This window comes from Pithys albifrons, chromosome 14, assembly GCF_047495875.1.
Source record: "Pithys albifrons albifrons isolate INPA30051 chromosome 14, PitAlb_v1, whole genome shotgun sequence".
Taxonomy (NCBI): domain Eukaryota; kingdom Metazoa; phylum Chordata; class Aves; order Passeriformes; family Thamnophilidae; genus Pithys; species Pithys albifrons.
Window position 1 is genome coordinate 18,759,544 of NC_092471.1, and position 20,101 is coordinate 18,779,644.

Below are 20,101 nucleotides of genomic sequence, written 5' to 3' on the forward strand. Positions count from 1 at the left end.
AGGCTTTGTTTTGCTCCCTGAATTCATGTGGGGAGGTTATTTATCCTATTGTGCCATTCAAAAGTGGTGAGAAGGTGATTCTCTTGCTGTGTATTTTTCCACTCATGTTGAGCAGTGCTGTGTGATTATATGGGTTGTGCTTTGTTAATTATGGCCACTTATTAAACCCCCCATGCCCCTCTCCCTGCACTGGGTGAGGGTGTGAGCATTTCCAGAGCATTTCCCAGCTCTGTAACTCCAAGGGCATGTCCAGCTCACAGCACAGAGTGCGGGGCAGCCAGTCCTCAGGGAGTGCCAACCACAGCAGCCCCAAGCCTGGAGGCAGCAGGGCTGTGTTAGCACAGTGCTCTGCTCTGCACTTAAATTGGGGTTTCAGCTGGAATCCACTTCCTGCTGCTTCAGCTCTGGGTCTGGATGTACCAGCATGGCCAGTGGGAGCTCACGGCCTTCTGTACCACATGGAAGGTACTGGTGCTTCTGGAAATGCTGGGGTTGTTGCTGTGATAGCACAGTTGTTTTGTGGCAGTCCAGGGGCCCACAGATGGCTCAGCACTCCCACATCCATCACAGGCTACTTGATATCCTAAAGACATCAACCCCAGTGACCAGGAATTCCTGTGCCAGGGTGAATCTTACTGGGCTACTCCTGGAAAGTGGATGCAAAGTGTGCATGAGGAGTTTACAGCAAATCAGAGGGCCATGAAACATGCAGAGCTTTGGGTTACACAGCTCCAAACTTTTCCCGTGTGACTTCACGGAGATGCCCAGTAGGCTCCAACGCTTCTCTGCAGGGCTGGCTCTGCCACTACAGATACATCCCAGCCTTTGGGTGCCCTGCTTTGTTTGCACGTCTGAAAGTGCCTTCCCAGCCCCAGAAATGGCTCTTGCTGGGGGAGATTTCCAGGTTGGGTTAAATCCTCGGTGAATAAGAACCAGCAGCTGCATTTCTTTTGAGCCACGAGACCCTCGGGGGCTACAGCAATTCACACCACTTGAACATGAGGCTTAGGCACAAATAAAATACAAAATCCCAGCCTGCACAGAGCATTTGCAACAGGAAGCACTGTGTCAAAGCAGTTTGTCCCACAGCTGTCCCCTGGAGAACATTCACAAGGTGAAGAGGCTGCCAAGCCCGACCTTGCTTTAATTCAGCTCCCTGGGAGACATCCATCTGAGTTTCTCCTTCTGGGATTCACTTTCCTTAGAAAGAGTTCCTCATTCTTAGGTTTACCCAGAAGCTGCAGAGCTCTTGTATCTTTTGTTTGTAATTAGAGAGCAAAGTTTAATCCCTACTTCCAGCTCCATTAATAACAAACCCTCAGCTCTTCCCCACACAAGGGAGCAGACATGGAATACTGAAGCAGTGTAACACCTGACCTGCACGTGGGAGCTCCATCAATAGACCTGCAAACACTTCCCAAAGGAAGGAATATCATTTTCATTCTGCTGGGATTGAAGCACAGGGCTGGGACAACCTGAGCAGCACCTGCAGAGCTCCCGGGCCCTTGGGTTGCTTTGCTTGGACTGGCAGGAGAACACACCTGAGAGACAGGGAATGAGGAGATATGAGGCTGGAGGAACTGGGGGTGTCCCACAAAGGAGGTTCCAAAGTACACAGAGTAGCAGTAACAAGAGATTTAAATTAGGATCTTTAAGTTCTGTTCAAAGGCTGAACACTGGTAGGTCTGGCCCAGGGAATGTTCGTGTGGCTCATTTTGGAAATAAAACATTTGGAGCTGTGGGCAGGAGTTTGAGCTTTTCCTAAATCACAAGAAATGTAGAACTCCTAAAAAGATTTCTAGAGCCCTCCTTGAGGAGCTGCAGCTTTATCCTGAGAGCTTTAGAACCCACGTTTGCCTTAAAAATAGGATTTGTACCTCTCAGCCCCCAGAAATGCTCCCTGCCCAGCTTTCCTGGCTGTATCATTCACCACCCCAAATCCACTGTTAGCAGCTCTGTTTGCTAAATCTCTCTGAATCCTGGTGACAAACTGGCCTGAGGATTTCCTGCCATGAAAGGAGTTTGTTTTTTTCATGCAGCTTAGGGACAAGTAGTGTTGAGCAAGAGGATTTGTCAGCTGATTCCCTTCAGACATTTGTTATCATTTGGTGGGAAGATGCAGAATTTACTATTCTCAGCAGTAGGCTGAGCTCCCAAATCTCTCTGTGCTCCTCCATCCTTTGGGGAAGGGCTGTCCTTATCTTTGCTCCTTGGGAGGGGTTTGTTGGGCACAAACTGTAGGGTTTGTGCAGTGCCCTGTGCCTGCCACACCCCATCAGCCCCAAAGGGGGACATGGTGCCCTTGCTCAGAAGGAAACCCAAATATAGTGAGTACCCCCAAAGGAGTCCCCCCTCCTGAACTTGCAGGGCGCAGGAAGGACTGAGGCTGCACTTGGTGTCTGGGCAGGAGCACTGTGAGAAACTCAAGGCCCACGTTGCACTGTGGCGTGGGAACTGTGCCCAGGGCAGAGCAGGAACACTGGGAAGAGAGGCAGGAAGTCCTTAAAGTCATAGATAGCCCTGTGCCCACAGCTCCACCATGCTCATCCCAGCTGGGCTGCCTGAGAAACCACCTGTCCCTGTCCCTGTGCTCCTCTGGCTCCACCAGGGCCATCCTAGCTGGGCTGCCTGAGGAACCACTCTGTCCCTGTCCCTGTCCCTGGTGTCCCTGTGCTCCTCTGGCTCCACCAGGGCCATCCCAGCTGGGCTGCCTGAGGAACCACCCTGTCCCTGTCCCTGTCCTTGTCCCTGTCCCTGTCCCTGTCCCTGTCCCTGTCCCTGTCCCTGTCCCTGTCCCTGGTGTCCCTGTGCTCCTTTGGCTCCACCACACCAGCCCAGCTGGGCTGCCTGAGGAACCACCTGGCCCTGGGTGTCCCTGTGCTCCTCTGGCTCCACCAGGGCCATCCCAGCTGGGCTCCTGAGGAACCACCCTGTCCCTGTCCCTGTCCCTGTCCCTGTCCCTGTCCCTGTCCCTGGTGTCCCTGTCTCTGTCCCTGTCCCTGGTGTCCCTGTGCTCCTCTGACTTCCCCAGCTCCCCACTCCCTGCTCCCCTCTACTCTCCACATCTCTCCCACACTTTGACCTCACACCATGAAACTGTCAGAGTGAGGAAACAGTTGAAGCTGAAACATTCATTCCACATTACGTGATCCCTGATTTAAAGGCAGGAAACATTTAACCCTTGGACAGCCTCCTCCCCCCATCCTGTGATGCCTTGGTTCCAAAACACCTTCCAGGCCATGTGTGAATGGGTGGTGAGCACTGGTGGGGTTTGGATGTGTGTTCTTGTCCCAGGGTGGTGAGCACTGGTGGGGTTTGGATGTGTGTTCTTGTCTCAGGGTGGTGAGCACTGGTGGGGTTTGGATGTGTGTTCTTGTCTCAGGGTGGTGAGCACTGGTGGGGTTTGGATGTGTGTTCTTGTCTCAGGGTGGTGAGCACTGGTGGGGTTTGGATGTGTGTTCTTGTCTCAGGGTGGTGAGCACTGGTGGGGTTTGGATGTGTGTTCCTGTCTCAGGGTGGTGAGCACTGGTGGGGTTTGGATGTGTGTTCTTGTCTCACCAGTGGCTCTCCCCAGCAGCCACAGCATGAGGGGTCAGGCCTGTCTGGGCTTTGCAAACTGAATATTTTCTCCCAGCCCCACTCACAACTCCTGGTTCCTCAAGGGCTGGGACATATTTGCAGTGTGGAGAAGATGTGCATTGCCAAAAAAGACATGAACCATGTGCTTCACTTCATTCCCCAGTTTGAGGTTCATGAGTGCAAATGGCTAAAATTAAAACTACAAAAATAGATAAAATGAGGACTCTCAATGATGAGCTCTCAGGATTTAGAAACAAAGCCTCTTGCTTTCTTTAAAGCTGCCTAATAAATAACACCAGCAGAATAGCACTTACTTATAAAATGCATCATTTCACAGCCCTGACACAAATATGTATTCTGGGGTTTAAAAGCTGCTCTTTTGGCAGATTGTGGCTCTCCTGAGAGCCAGTTCCTGCTCTCCAGCAGTGACTGATGAACCCTGGTCAGATACATGTGGTATTTGGTGCTGGCTCTTGCACTCTGGACTTCTTAGGTGGTCTTGGCAGCTGAAGGGTGGACGGGAGTGGCACCTCAACCCCTCCACTCCCTGCTGGAGCTGCCCCAGTGTCTGCACTGCCAGCAGCAGTGCCACTGTGGTCCTTGAGGAGCAGAAGGGACTTTGCCATGGTGGAACCACCAGTGCAGGGAGGTGACCAGGCATAGGGTGTCATCAGGGAGGTGACCAAGGTGTGGGGTGTCATCAGGGAGGTGACCAGGCATGGGATGTCACCAGAGAGGTGACCAAGGCATGGGTGTCACCAGGGACATGACCAAGGCATGGGTGTCACCAGGGACGTGACCAAGGCAGGGGTGTCACCAGAGAGGTGACCAAGGCGTGGGTGTCACCACTGCCCTGAGAGGTGCAGGTGGGAACAGGAGTGGCTCTGCAGGGTCTCAGTCTGGTTTCCACCTCAACAGAGCAGCTCCAGACATGGAGTTCCCAGAAACACCGTTTTGGCTCAGCCTCAGAGGGCCCATGGTTTCCCTTTTTTGTGCATCTGGGAGGGTCTCACAAATGTTGAGCTCCCCCAGCATTCCCACATGGGGGGACTGGAGCACAGACTGCTGAGGCACAGCTGCCACTTGCTCTGTACTCAGCACTGCCACCAGCCTATTACCCATCCCAGGGCTTCAGGGAGGGTTAGTCTGTCCTAGCAAACCCCAAAACCACACAAATTTAAAGCTTTCCTACCTATTCCATCCCCTCTGCCCCACTGCTCTTTGCTGAGGTGCACAGCGTTGGACCTTGATCTGCTGGGGAAATAATGAAATGAAAATGAAATAAAGAGTCTTGCTCATTCAAAATCACACAAACACAGAGTGGTTTGGGTTGGAAGGGACCTTAAAACTCATCTCATTCCAGGCCCTGCCATGGGCAGGGACACCTCCCACCAGCCCAGGTTTCTCCGAGTCCCATCCAGCCTGGCCTTGGACACTTCCAGGGATGGGGCAGCCACAGCTCCTCTGGAAAAATGGTCAAACACCTTTGCTTTGAGTGTGAGTTCTAGTCCCTAACAGATGTAAACCCATGATCTTCATCAAAAACAGGGAGGCAAGAGAAGAGGCTGCTGCAGTTCAGTGTGATATTCCAAAGTAATTTTGCTTTTTCCTCATGGCACAGGAAAACTTTGAGCTTTGAAGTGAAATACAGTGCAGAACACTGTGGAGAGTGGTGGCCCTGCAAGCATCTGCAAACCTGGAGCACAGCCAAAAGTGACATCATTTAACCCTCTCTGAGAGAGTTCAAAGGCCAGAAAAAGCCCAAGCTCTGCTTATCTGGAGAGCTCTCTAACCAGCAGAGAAGGTACAGTGTGTCTCCAGATTCAGCAAAAAACCCCCTAATGTCTTTCCAAAATGATGGTTACTGATTGGAAGTGTTCTGCATTACTGCCCAGAAAGAAGAAAAATGTCCTTAGGAACAGTCTCCACAATCATCCATAATAACAGCCCAAGGAAAATGTGCAGCTTCCCCTTGACCTGCCTGAGGAGCCTGAAAGTGTCTGTGTGATGAGATCCAGAGGCTGAGCCTTGAAACCCATTTGGATAAGGAGGAAAATGTGAAAAATGTATCTTCTGAGGGAGAGGAGATTGGTGTGACAGCTCCTGAATGAATTGGAGCCCGGGGTTTACAGAGCCCATCAGCTCAGCTCTCTGCTTCATATTTGGTGTTTTTCCATCTGCAGGAATAACTGAAACACTCTCATTTAGGATGAACTTTGGCCACTTCTTGATGGATGGAATTATCGCACCAAAGGAGGCTGAGAGATGAAGGGAGATTAGAAGTGGGTTTGCTGTATTGCTTTCCAGGCTCCTGTTTATTCAAAAACCTTCAATAATGGGCAAAAATCTGACAGAGCAGAAAATGAGCTGTTCTGTGCTCACCTACCCCTTGCACAGCTGCTTGGAGAGGAGATTCTGCTTGATTAAACCAAAGGGACTTCAGAGGAGAGCAGCAAAACTTCAGAGCCGAACAGGTTTAAGTGAGCAATGACAACACAACGTTAATGAGCTCGACATCAAGCACAAAGCAGGGGAAGGAAATATTGGGCTGAGTCACTGAGAGCACTTGGGAAGAAATGGCAGGAATTCAAGAGTTTGTCTGACTACACAGTTGGACTGATTTAATTTAGCTGTGCTTTAAGATGCTTTAGGTAAATAAGGTCAAAAGACTAAGTAGACGCTCTTCTTTCTCTATAAACCATGTTTGGAGTTCAAATATTGGGAAATAAATTTTAAACTAACCAGCAAAAATTCTGTTTCTAAGCCAAAGGAAGAAGAATTGCAGGAGTTTTTGCTGGCCAAGTTAAATGAGAACAAAGACATGAATGGAGAGGGACAAAGAGGGGAAAGCCAGTGAGAACTGGGGGGAAAACTACCAGAGGAAGAGTCTTGCATTGTCTCTACTAGTGATGGATTGGATCACCTTCTCTAGCCCCATTGTCCCTGTTTTTGAGGCTTTTTGAGTGAAAGTGCAGATCCTTTGTAGCTTTAATGACATGGTTTTGCTGTGCTGGCCCCAGAGGACACAGGCACAGCTGGGAAGGGCTCTGAGAACGCACCAACAACTCGGGATATGCAGGTTGTGTTCTGCTGCTTCAGGGTCTGTGCTGGTCCTGCAAACAGCTCTGCGCGAGGCAGTGGGAGTTTGGCTCAGACTCTGCCACTTGCCAGGGGGCAGAGGGCAATCCAGCAGGAACAATCAGCTGGCAGCCCTCCAGTTTGCCCCTGGAAAACAATGAGATTTCTGGTACAGCCCAAGTTTCTTTTGATGTTTCAGGAAGTTATTCTTTCCTCTCCGTTTGTACACCTGACCCAAATCCTGGGAGTAGCCAGGTGCCCTGGACACAAACATTTCTGTCTGAGCTGGTCCCCGGAATCAGGATCTGAATTTCCTGTTCTGATCCTCTGCTTCAGTGTAAATGTGGGATCCAACCAGCTGAGCCTTTAAGGGATGCAGAAGCAAGGTGTGAATTCAGCCGTTGACAGTTCAGCCCTCCCTGCTGCGCTTTGGGCCTTTATTCCTTTATTCCTCAGTGCTGATCCTTTCCCCTGGGTGCTCAGGGGAGGGACAGACACGTGTCCATGCCCTTCCTCTCACCCATGCACACAGTGACTCCAGCTGAGACATCTGGCCAAAAGCAGCAGCAAGTCCCAGCAAACCCCAAAAATAGAGGCTGATTTTCCCATCTCCCAGGTCACACTGGATTTCCATGGGGAGCCACTGGGGATGTGTGAGAAATGCAACTGTCAGGAACAAGGCAGAAAAAAGGCATTTACAAACATCCTCAGTAATTCCCAGTATTGCTGTAGCTGCTCAGTGCCAGCCTTCAGTCAGGCTTGGCTCACTCAGCTCCTACCACAGCTCGGAATTTCAGCCACTTTTCCCAGGTTTTAATTACACCCTGGTGAGACACAGCTCCCTGTGCATACCTGGAGGGAGCTGCATGGTCTGGCAGTTGTTGTAAAGAGTTGGGAATTAGTTCCAAAGGACACAGGGCTGGAGTTCCTCTCAGGCACTGCTCAGCTGTGTCACCCTGGGGCAAACACTCAGCTGTTCTGTGCCCAAGTAAACCCAGCTGGAAACCATCCTGAAAACCAGATGGTGCACAAGACTCAAAATGCTCAGGAGAATGATGAGGGTTGGAGGGGAAAAGGAATTCTACAGTATGTTGGTATCGATTCCAGCAGGGTTAGTCTGCACTAAACCAACACAACTGAGAAGAGAATTTTCTTTGATACCCAAAAAACACCCCACACTCTCAAATATTTTTTTTCCCCTTTCCTCTCTTGACTTTATGTCAAGTACCTTCTCTCTAGAGGGTTAATTTAAACCTTCAGTGAATACATGTTTTTCCCTGGCAGCCTGAAGTTTCTAATTCAGGATCAGGTTCTACATGACTAAACTTTGATCTTTTACATGATTATTTTTAGGCATTTCATTCTCTAGCATTCTTTTCTCCCTGCCTTTCCTGCTGCCACTCCCCTCATGGCACAGGGATGTTCTGGGGCTCAGCTGCTGCCCCCAGAACCCATGCTGAGCTTTTCTGCCTTCTGTAGATGGTACATCCTGGCTCAAAACCAGTGTCAAAGCCACTACAGGATCAGTGTTGCTGGTCAAACAAAGGAAATACTGAAGTTTCTGTAGCAGAATAAATGTTTGCCACAAGTTGGTGTTTCAGAGGAGACTTGAGTGTTTCAATATTTTTTGGCTTTAAGTTTTTTCCTTTAGCTAAAATGTAGGGGTTTCCCCCACAGGAAAGTGGGAATACTCACTTGTGTAAGGAATATTTCTGTGCACTTGCAAAGCAGGGTGTCTGAGGTTACAAGAGGGAAAACAATATCCTTTAGTGTAAACAAGGAATGTTTGGAGCTGTGAGACATGAAGGGGCCGTTTTATTCACTACTCAGGAAAGACCTTGCATGTTTTTATTAATCACTGATGAAAATAAAACATGGACAGGTTTGAAATCAGATGAACTTCCTTCCCAAATAAGAAAGGATTAGAGCTGGAGGAGCGAGTTACAAACAAATCCAACAAGCTGGAGCACCAAATTCTCTTAGGCTTTTATGAAAATAGATGTCAGCAAATTGCCTTCAGCAAATTTAGCCCTTGTACAAAGTACTGGGATGGCAAAATACTTAATTGTTGTTCAAAACTGATGATCATTTTTCCAATAGAAAAATATTTCAGTCTGTGTGTCTCTTACAAGCTGCTCTACCTCATGATATTGGATCTTTAGGTTCAATATTTGAGCTATTGAATCTTTACATTCAATATTTGAGCTGTGCTATTAGTAATTTAAAACACTGAAATTCTGAGCCATAAATACCATTCTGAAGTGCCTGCAATGATTAATGAAACATCAGATTGGTGATTAACCATTAGCCAAAGCAGAAAGTCCCTGATCTCCTCTGAGTCCCTGTTTGGGTGATTCAACTTCCCTTCTCCCCTCCCACCATCACTTGAAACTGAACTTAAGAACAGGTGCAGGTCACTTGTGGGAATAAAAGAATTCTAAATTAATCAGAACACAGACATTCTCCAATGCCCAGCTGTGGAAAACAATAAATAAACAGAAAGTGAGCTGTAGATAAGGCAAATCCAGGTGATCAGAGCTGTCTCACGTGGGCACACAAAAATACAGAACACATTTCCAAGCCCTGAGCTACACAAATCCTCATCAGGCTCAGTTTACAGTTTTGCTCCTCAGAATGAGTGGAAGGTTGATTTAGCTCCTATTTTCAGCTGAAACTGCAGCTGGGAGTCTTTTCCATATCCATCAAATCTGGGGTTCCCCTTCTGTGTCCCTGAGTAGGAATCACTGAGATTCACTTCACTTCATGGTCCCAGGAGCTGCTCACATGAGTCTTTGGAAGGAAAGGTTGTAGCATCATGAATTTTTCGTGGTCCAAGCCCGTTTCTTCCCACTCTCCTTGAGAACTGAATGAGGGAAGTTGGTGGTGTTGTTCCATAAATAAATCAGGCAAGGTCATGGGGTGCAGCTTCAAATCCTTGGATGTGCTGGGACACAGCCCAGTGAGGCACTGCCACTGAAATAGGTGTTATTATGATTTGGGTGCTCTGGGAGGTACCAGTGAAGTCTGGTCTTCAGCAAAACAACAAAACCAGCAATCCCCGAAGCCCAAAATTTCAGGCATCATAAAACCTTTTCTTCTTCTTCTTCAAAAAATAAACCTACTGATTTAAATATACTTCATGTGAAGGCCTTGTTTCTTTAAAACAGCATCTTGAAGTCCAACTGGCTTGGAAAAAAAGTAGTTTTAGGTGCCCTCCTTGCTCTTGGTCAATACAGTCCATTTTGGGGCAGGTTTTACACCTCTCTGATCTCTTTGTTCCTCTCCCATTGCCATGTAGGGCACCTCCAGAAAAATGAGAGATGTGCCATTGAGAGATGGCTTACAAATCACTGCCCCAAGGATGTATTTTGCTGAAATAATCACCTTTCAGAAACAGTCAATGTGCTTTTAAAGAAAAACAATCTGGAAAAATAGTGATATTTTAAAAAATCTGCCTTTGAAGAGACACTGTGAGGCTACAACTTGCATTTGAGCAAATCTGTCCCCAGGCTGCTACGAACACTTTCTAAACTGCAATTTAAAATTTTTCAGTTACTACTTTTCACTATTTGTGCTCTTCATTTCCTTTTTGCCTTTGTTTTCCACTGCTGTGACCAAACCAGTCTGGACACTTTGCTGCTCAGTGCTGCTCACGTCGCTCTCCTCACGCCTCGCTGTGGCTCAGGGACTGTGTTTGGGAGCACAGCCACCCCCAGGAAGAGACACATCTCTTAAAAGCAGGATTGAATTATTTTCATTAATCAAATCCCTTCTTGAAGACTAAACCATCTGGCCGAGCTCCTTTCAGCACGGAAATACTGGTTTTAGAGGCAGTTAAATCCTCCCTGACACTGATCCCGTCAGATCTGGAAGCTGAGCAGGGTCGTACTTGGATGGGAGACCTCCTGGGAGTACTGGAGGGCTGTAGGTTCGAGTCCTGAGGACTTCCCTGTCCCATCCAAGCTCGCTCAGCCGTGGCAGATGAACCTCAGGAGTTACTGGGTGGGGGCAGTTCCACCTAAAACATCCCCTGTGCAGGCTCCAAGGACACACCCACGTGGGTGAGCCCTTCCCAAATCCTCGTTCTCGAAGCCAAGCCATACACACATCCTGGTTTTATATCCCAGTTTGTAAATTCTTGCCCCAAAGTGCAAATCCTGTGAGTTCCTCTGCAGAACGAGCTGTGGCCTTTTTAAGGCAGATGCAGAGGAGAAGTGGAGGAGCCTCTCACCCAACTGCTGGCCAAGGTGCCACAGCTCAGTCAGGCTGGGGAGCACCGCCATCAGAGCGCCGTGGCCGATTTCCCCTTGGAGGTCAGCGCCTGCTTCAGGCGCCTCTTCAGGTCCTGCATGTTGGGCGACTTGGGCCGGGCGAGGTGGAGGCCGCGGCGCTTCTCGGCGCCGGCGCTGCCCATGACCCTGCTGAGCTCCTGGCACAGCTGCTGGAAGGCCTCGTGCACGGCCTCGCCGCCCTCCCTCGCCGACACCTCGTGGTAGGAGCCGCCCAGCTCCCCGGCCAGGCGCAGCCCCTCGCTGCAGGGCACCTGCCTGGCGCGCGGCAGGTCGCCCTTGTTGGCCACCAGCAGCAGCGGCAGGTTGGCGGTGGGGTGGATGCGGCGGATGTGCTGGTGCAGCGGGCGCAGCACGCGGTAACTCTCGTAGTCCGTGATGGAGTAAACGAGCACGAAGCCGTCGGCCCAGTAGATGGAGCGGTTTATCTGCTCCTGGCAGCAGATGCTGTCGGTGTCGTCCTGTGCCAAGGCAAGAGGGGGATGTCAGGAAAAGGGGAGTGTCCCAGTTCAGCAGGTGGGACCAGTTTATCCCTGTGTGGGTGTGACCAAAGCTGTGCATTCTAAACCCTCTGGGCCATTGCCCAGCAACTGTTCCCAAGGGCCCATTGGCAGCAGCTGCCCAGGGCACAGCTGAGCCCTCAGGCTGGGAGCTGGCTGGGAAAGAAGCCTGGCAGAGGAGCTGGGAGAACTGCCCTGCAGGGACTCCTTGGCACCTCCACACCCACCTGAGGGTTCAGCTCTGCTCAGGGGCCAGCAACCATTCCAAAATCCCCCCTGACTGCCAGAGTCAGATCCCCCAGCGTGGAACTCCCTGCCCTGGGGGAGGCACTGGGGGCTCCCACCGGCACCTGAGGGGATGGAATCTTGGGGTTTGGGGACTTGGGGGACCACTTGTGGGATCCAGAGGAGGAGCAGAACCTGGACAGGAGGAGCCCACCACTCTCCACCAGACTGTGACATCATCTGCACCAACAGGTTTTTCACCTCCTTTTATTTTGGACTCCAGGGAACCACGTGGAGCTCAGCACAGGGGCCACCAAACCCCACTGGGTTACGCTTCTGGGTTTGTGGGTTAAAACCAATTTCTGTTTGTGCCACTGCATTTATTGTAATATTGTTACTAAATTGTAACTCTGACTTACAAGCTCTCCTGGTCTGGGTTCATTTCTCCTGCTGGTTTGCCTTTAAACCAGCACAGAGGGCAGGGACAACAGGGAGCCAACAGCCCCACAGCACCAACAGCACCCAGAGCTCAGTGTCAGTGTGGGGTTTTCTCATCCCACAGGCAGAAGCCTCTCTGGATCCCCCAGGGACAGGGGAAATGCCAGTCACACTGTGCCAGGTCACTCAGCCTGGCGAAAAGGAGGCTCAGGGGGGACCTTCTGGCTCTGCAATCCCTGCCAGGAGCGGGGAGCCAAGACAGGGGGTCGGGCTCTGCTCCAGGGCACAGGAACAGAAGCAGAGGGAACAGTCTCAGGCTGGGCCAGGGCAGGGGCAGGGGGGACAGCAGGAGGGATTTCCTCATGGAAAGGGTGGGCAGGCACTGGAAGGGGCTGCTCAGGGAGATTTGGAGTGCCCAGTCCTGGAGGTGCCCAAGGAAGGACACTCAGTGCTCTGGGCTGGGGGACAAGGTGGGCATTTGGCACAGGATGGGCTTGATGGGTGTTTTCCAACCAAAATGATTCTGTGACTCCATGAACACATTCCAGGTAAGCAATAAAATGGAGAGGGGGCAGAGCAAATTGGTTGAAGAGAACAGCCAAAATACTGCTGTGGGAAAGTTTGCTCTGTATTCTACTGCACCAAACCTGTCAGAAACTCCCACTGATATTGAGGATAAAACTGTCATGGGCACAGTAAGAACACTATAAAATTCAGCAGCCTTGTCATTCAGTGTCCCCCATGGTGTGATTTAGGGCTTATTCCAGTCCTTTATTCAGTTTCCATGAAACAGAGATCCTCACTAACTCTATTTGGAGAAGCCTGACAGGTTTTCCTGCCTTGCAGGTCTCCAGATAGCCAAAGGCATTCAAGAAAGCAATTTGTTACAAAGAACCAATGACAGGAACTGCAAATGAGGTGAGATCTCCTTGGCAGTGATGAGTTCATATCATTTCTGCTGGTCACACCTTTGCTCAGCCCATCCCCACTCCTACTCACACAGCCACCACTCACCAGCACTGGGAGCTCAGAATGAATGTGGGGCTTGAAAAGAGACCTGCTCAGTTTTCAGGATGAAGCTATTCCAGCTAATCCTGCCCCTTTGTTGTCCCTGCTGCCTGTGGCCCAGCCAGGAGATCCCTCTGCAGCCACTGCCTGGAGTGGAAGGACTGATGTTCCCATCAACATGACAGCATTGCTGGGACTTTGTCACTGCTTTCCTGTCCAACAAGGCACCAAGAACATTCTGTGTCCAGCTCTTCGTGAACCTGGGAGGAATTAGAGGCCTTTGTGTGTTTTGGGGGGAGTTCAACATCATAAATACAGAGCCCAAACTTTTATTATTGTTGCAAAATGCCACTCAGGACATTTCCTTGAGTTCAGTGTGACTATTAGAGCACATGTTCCATTATCTACAGATTAAATACCTGCCACTCACACCCATTTTAACAGAATTTGCATGTGCTCAGCAACCTCCCCCAACTGATCACTTTTATTTAGGCACCTAAATATGGATTACAAAGCCTAAATTCAGGAAGTAGAGGTAGAAAGGAGTAAAACTAATCAGCTCTTTTATGGTAGATCAGGCAGTAAAAAAAGAACTACTGACAAGCTCTTCTGTGAGAAGAAGGAAGCAGAGATTCTGAAGGCTCAGAGTATAAATTAGGCTGACAGTTTTCATCAGGAGTTGTGCCAACCAGCTGCCCTTAGTGGGTATTTCAGCACTGCCCACAGAGGCTCATCACACCCTGTGGTCCCCTGCCAGCTCACACCCTGTCAGGGTGAAGGTGTTTAACTCTCCTCGCTCCTCCCCAGGCCCCTGAGCCCCCCAGCCCAGCAGAGCTGCCCATGCAGTGAGTGAGGAGCATCCTCACCCCAGCCCTGCTGGAGGTCAGTGAGAGCAGCCCCGGGGGGCAGAAGGGCAGTTTGCACTGCTGGACTGTCCCCACTCCGGGGATAATCAGCCACCATCCACGGCCTGGAGGCCTCTTTTCACCAGCAAACTCCTTTCATGGCACAAAAAGAGAACTAATTGCACTGGCAAGCGTTTGGTTTGGAGGGGAGGCACATCCAGGGAGCCCTAATGAGCAGAAACTCGGTTACCCAGCCCGGCCCACCCGGGAGGGACAGGGGGGATAATCCCAAGTGGAATGCTTTATTGGGAAAATCAAAGGCTAATGGGCTACTTTTTAAATGGAAATCCCTGCTCCAGAATGGATTTTGAAGCACACAGCCCTTTGCTATGGATAGACCCAGCAGCAACGAATCACCCAACAAAACCAGTTATCTGCTTGCTTCTGTTTCTCTCTTAACATTTCTGGTGCTTGAATCCCGAGGGATTCCACGTGACTTCCTCCTGAAACACTGTGCTCAGCCTGCAGGGTGCAAGAGACTCTGTTCCTCAAGGATTTGAACAAAAAACACAACCTATTCTCAGTTTTCACCAGTCCTGTTAGGGACCAGTCCCTCCAGTTGTTTCAGACACACCATTTGATGCAAACAGAAACAGGGATAAGGATGTTTGTGGGGATTGCTGTGCAGACCTTTGACTGGGACAAAGAAAGTGAAACTCTCTCGTAACTAAATTAAAATTATTTCTGATTAAGAAATCTCAGCTGTTGGCAAGACTAAATTTTGTGGAGCTCTGGTGACACCCCCTGAACTACAGAGCACAGTCTTAATAAAAACAGGAAAACAACATATATCTGGTCTGAAAGAGGGAATGAAATCCTTCCACAGCCTCCTTTGTGCATGGGATAGAGCAGAGAGGGGGTTCCCTGTGAGAAGAGCAATCCCAGCCATGGGATCACCACCCACAGCTCCTCTTTGCAGATCCTCCCCAGGCAAACTGGCAAAGGGCCTTGGGGCTGTGCAGTCCCACTTGAACATTCATTTGGAGGACTTGCACAGCAGCTTTTGTTTGGTTTTTAGTGTCCAGAGCAAAGGAGGGCTCCTCACCCCCCTCTGAGCACCCCAGAGGCAGCAGAGAGTGGAACTTCACCAAAGCTTTCCACTCAGTGTACTTCAGTCATGGGAGAAGTTGGAAGTGGGAATGGAGGCTGAGGAGCATTGCTTGTCCCATCCTGTAACAGCCCAGAGAGGCACAGAGGGCTCTGGGGAGGGAAAAAAAACCCTGCAAAGCTGCCCAGGGCTGGCCTGAAACACAGGGACAGAAGGTGGTGATCCCATCCAGACAAATCTCTGGCCAAGCTTAAGTTTAGACTGAGCTTAAGGCCACACCAAGATGTTTAGGCTTGATGGAGGAAAGAGGATACTCAATTTCCCCATGACATCTCAGCTGTGCTACAGGAATTATTGCTCTCATGAGATTTCCACCACTCAGGTAAAACCAAATTTCAATACATTTCCTGTTGCTTTGACCCTGTTTTCATCCTCCTGTTCTGCATGTGAAGCAGATCTTCAAGGAGAGGCATCTTAACCTTAAATCCTCCTTGGAAAATTATTTCCAGAAGCAGGTTCCCAGTGAAATATGAAATCTAGAAAGTCATAGAATCCTTAGTGTTGGAAAAGACCTCCAAGATCATCAGGTCCTATAGAATATCTAAAACACTGATAGAAAGAGGGGGGTAGGTGAATTCTAACACCTTAAAAATAAGGAATTAGTTACAAACAAAGCAAGGAAACCAGAGCAAAGCACTGAGAGTGACAACTGCTGGGAGGGCTGTCCCCTGGAAAGAAACACTTTTCTATGTGGGGGACTCTGGGTGTGTGGAAAGGTCTAAGCTCAGCCAGCTGGGCCTCCGGGCAGGTGAGTTTTCTGCCATCAGGGACAGAAACCACCTGACAGGAAATAGAACAACCCAGGAGTTGGCAGGAACAAACCAGATCAGCGATTTCCTGCAGTTTAGTCTCTGGATGCCCTCATGTGTTTGGAACAGACTTGGTTTAACTCTGATTTACTCTTTCAGGAGCCTGATTTAACCACTCCAAGGGCTCCTTTTGGTGGAGCTTAAGGGACCTCTGTTAGTCCTGGGTTTAGGCCCAGGCATTTTCCTGCTGCTGAGTGGAGTTACTTAGAGGTGGAAGTGCTGGCAACAAACAGGAGACAGTAAGTGTGTGGCAAAGCACCGAGCAGATGTTTTACCTCCAGTGAGACAAAGGGAGTGTCCTGCACCTGCAGAGAGATCTGCTCCCCATCTATGGTGAACTTCCTGGAATACAAAGCACCTGGTGGAGAAGGGAGAGCGTTAGTCAGGGGCTGGTGAGGAGGAAGAGCAGAAAGGCAAAAGGGAACTGTTGAAACAGAGATTTGAGGCTTTGGGTGTGTGGAACATGGGTGGCACTGCAGTGGCTGTGCTGAGTGAGGTGGGTCTGTGGGTGCTGGGGAGGTTGAATGGACAGCCAGGATGGGGCTGGGAAAGGGGCACTTGGTATGGGATCAAATGCTCCAAGTGGGTGCATAAATCCCAGCCAGGTCCCAATCCATATTGTTCACTTTATAAAATGTGAACTGCATTGATATCTAATCTCAAACCAAGATATCCAGGTGTTGTCTGGGAAAAGGAATGAGCTGTTTCCTACTGCATTTTTCTGGATGTCTTTAAAGAAGAAAAGTTTGGGACAGAGGGATTGGCTGTATCCAAACCACCCAGATGCTCTTTGGGTTTGTGTGATTTCAGCAGAGTTTGGTTGAAATCCCCCAGGAGTGGCCACTTTGAACCTGACCTGTGGTCAATCTGGATGACACATCAGGGCCAAGTGCCAGCTCAGACCTCTAGGACTGATTTAGATCTAAGAAAACCATCACTATTATGGGCTTGAACTTTACTAAGTGACAATGAAAATGTAAGTCTTGATCTTATGAACTGTCTATGGTCGCAACAAGAACAACTTCAGAGGTGGATTTTCAGGGGTTTTCTGTAGAATTGAATACCAGTCACGTGGGTATGTGAAGAAATGCTCTCTGCACAGCTGTTTTGTACAGCCCTTCTGTCTTGTCCAAATACCATTGTCACTGCTGCCTCTAAAACAATGTGCTGCAGCTCAAACACAGAGAAATCTCAGCTACTGGAGAGTGAGGAATTCAGATTAACAAGGAGGTCAGCTAGTGACAAGAATGCTTCTGAAAATCATCTTTGTTTCAAGGAAACAAGTGGGTTTATTCCAGTGGAAAAGAGTCTGAGCTCATAGAAACATTCACAATGCAAGGAAATTTAGCATCTGAATCCAACATTATCATACTGTGTTTTAAAACTCACTGGGAGGGGGTGTGGCCCTTGAGGGGTTTATTTTGGGCTTTTTAAGCAGAGCAGATCTTAAACTGAGATGATACTGTTTCATGGGAAGATGTTGCACTCCTGATCCAGGAGCAGACAACCAGGTATGTGCTCCAATCCCCCAGGAAGGAGAAGCAACGGCTGGATGGGCACAAACCCACTGCCACCTGTTTCTTTTTTCTGGCATATTTAGTTCCCCTCCAGCATGGCTGTTGGGCTGGAGCTTAATGAGGAAAGCATGTGGTTCCCAGGCAGGGCTCTGGCAGCAATCCAGTGCACAGCTCCTGACTTGATGTACAACCTCCCAGAGAAGGGAGGACGGAAAAGGAAGAGGATAGTGCAGCCAAGCACCAGGGTTACTCAGGGCCAGTGAGGGGGAGCTGTCAGGAGGAGCCTCCAGATTGTATGTCACCAGACAGGCAGAGATCAAAGGTGTCTTGCACTGCTCTTTGTTTCCCAGCCCTCATCCTGAACTGTGCAGGCAGCTCCAAAGTGAAGCAATCGCTGCTCTGAGTCGTGTCCACTCCACCCAAACCTGTGCTGGCCCACGAGTGGGATGTGACAGCAGGAATGGGCACGGGGCACGTGATCCATCCTGAACACTGCCCAGGGGAGGTGGCACTTCTGGGAGCAGAGGCTGTGAATGGACACACCTCTGAGCAGCCAGGATTCAACAAGGGAGGGATGGTCACTTTGCTTGTCTGATGGAAAGAAGACCTCAATTTGGGAGCCTCTCTGGTCATAAAAACCTCTGAAAAAAAGGGAGTGCACAGAAAACCTTCTGAACTGCCTTTTACACCCCTTGGAATTCTCTGGCTTCCCTGGGGTTCCAGGCAGAGCAGCACTGGCTTTCCATGGGTTAGGAGGTATGTAAGTTGTTCCTTGAATCTGTATTTTAATACAGGTATGTCCCCAAGCAAACCTTTTACTCTGATCCTTTTCCATTGAGTAGGAAAAAAAAATAGCTGAAAGGATCATAAATAACGAGCCTTTGATTTATTGCTTTCATAGCTTGAGGCTATTAGCTGAAAATATGCACCTTATGGACATCTAACACCACTTGGCTTTCCTGTAATGTGCACCAGCCACTAAACAGAGTGGATTTATTTTCGAACCCTCTGCAGCCCTGCTGGAGAGAGAGAGACTCACCAGTGTTGGCTTCGTAGTCTCCAATAAATCTCTTGGTGAGGAAACGCACAACCAGAGCTGTAAAACAATGAAAACAATTCAGGGCCTCAATGCAAACCAAAATCAACCTTTGCACAACATGTGTAATATCTCACTGGAAAAATTAGCCTCATATGAAACCCAGTTAATCTTGGGATGGCTCACACATTGTTCTGCAAATGCTTCTCTCAGCACCGACAGAGAAAGGTCTGGGGCCAGGCTGTGATATCTGATACGGAGCTTTTCACAGCTTGTCTTGGAAACGAGCCCTTGGTTCAGTGTGGGACACAGAAGTTGTTCCTTGTGACTGCAGGTAAAACAATCTGTCCTTTGCTCTGAAAGAATGCAGGAAAAGACTTAACAAGCCAGGAGACTGCATCTGGTCCCAACGCCACATTTAAGCATCCTGTGCCACACAAGAAGTGAGGCTGTGGATGGAATGGTCCTTCCCGGTGATCCACAGGAGTGAGATGCGATCACACCCAGCAAACTGCTCTGGGGCTCCTGCAGCACCCTGGGCCTTCTTACCCACCTTAACCTCTGTGGCTTTTACATTAGAACAGTCTCCTTTTTCTTGATATATTACGCTGCTTACAATCACATTAAGGCAACAGTAACTTATATCCCTGCAGTGCTTTCCTCTCAGTAGATCCCTAGTAACTTGCAAAACCACTTAATTGCTGGCTAAATAAAATGGTTTAATCTGCAAAGAACTCTCATTACACATTTAATTTTAAACAGTTTCATTTTTCTCACTGTGGCCACCCTTTAGCACCCTTAGATGAAATTGTCGGTGCAATGATCTTCAACAAACTACTTCAAAATAACAGGAAAATGTGGCTGCTTCAAAGCCAAACCAATTCAGTATTTTTTCAGTATTTATTCCACAGAGTCCTGTGGAATCTCAGATGTAATCAGTCAGATCTGGTTTTAATACTTGCTGAACTCACGAGCCATATATTCAAAAGCGAAAATGCTCATTTTACCCTCTTTTCTTTCCATCTCCGTTGGAGAATAACACAGAAGACACCTCTTGCAGGCTGCTATTTGTGTGCAGAGCACAAACCCCCTGCAGCAGGGGGTAAGAGCCGCTGTCCCGTGTTGGGCTGTGCAGGTTCAGCCGCGGGGCAATAATTGACACGAAACCAGAGAGACCCACCCGTGAGTCCCGAACTGCCCGCGCTGCTCCCTCCCCTGCCCTCTCACACCCCGACAGCTGATCTGCCCCACTTTAACAAACACCCATTAAATTGTGCAAGCTGCAGCAAACTCGCAGCGTGGCTGTGCCCGAGGTGCAGCCGAGCGGGCTGGAGGAGCGGCACAGCCCCGTCCTTACCTGTCTTGCCCACGCTGCTGCCACCCAGCACCACCAGCTTGAGGATCTTGGTGGGCGCGCAGTCCAGCGCGGGGCACTCCGGGATGGGCAGCAGCAGGAAATTAGGGCAGTACTGAGCCATGGTGGCCGCGGGGATGAGCCGCATGCCAGGCTCGGGAGCTGCTCGGCCCGGCCCGGCGCGGGGCAGAGTTTGGAAAGCGGCCCCGGAGCGCCCGGTCCCGGCTGCGGCTCCTCGGGGGGAGCAGCGCTCTC

General features: G+C 49.6%; 1 protein-coding gene across 1 annotated transcript; it reads right to left on the reverse strand.

The window, feature by feature from the left end:
• Window positions 1–9,577: 9,577 nt before the first annotated feature.
• On the reverse strand, window positions 9,578–20,084 carry LOC139678339 (ras-like protein family member 11A-like). Its single transcript, XM_071569080.1, has 4 exons — window positions 19,850–20,084; window positions 18,496–18,552; window positions 16,215–16,297; window positions 9,578–11,407 (listed from the first exon to the last, which is right to left on the reverse strand). The coding sequence occupies exons 1-4, from the start codon at window positions 19,992–19,994 to the stop codon at window positions 10,940–10,942; spliced, it is 753 nt and encodes a 250-aa protein (XP_071425181.1). The 5' UTR covers window positions 19,995–20,084; the 3' UTR covers window positions 9,578–10,939.
• Window positions 20,085–20,101: the final 17 nt, after the last annotated feature.

Excerpts from the sequence above, each read along its gene's own strand:
- LOC139678339 (XM_071569080.1), bottom strand. The coding sequence starts at position 19,994 with ATGCGGCTCATCCCCGCGGCCACCATGGCTCAGTACTGCCCTAATTTC. Across the intron at positions 18,553-19,849 it reads CAGCAGCGTGGGCAAGACAG|CTCTGGTTGTGCGTTTCCTC; the intron begins GTAAGGACGGGG and ends ATTGTTTTACAG. Across the intron at positions 11,408-16,214 it reads CTCCCTTTGTCTCACTGGAG|GACGACACCGACAGCATCTG; the intron begins GTAAAACATCTG and ends GCCTTGGCACAG.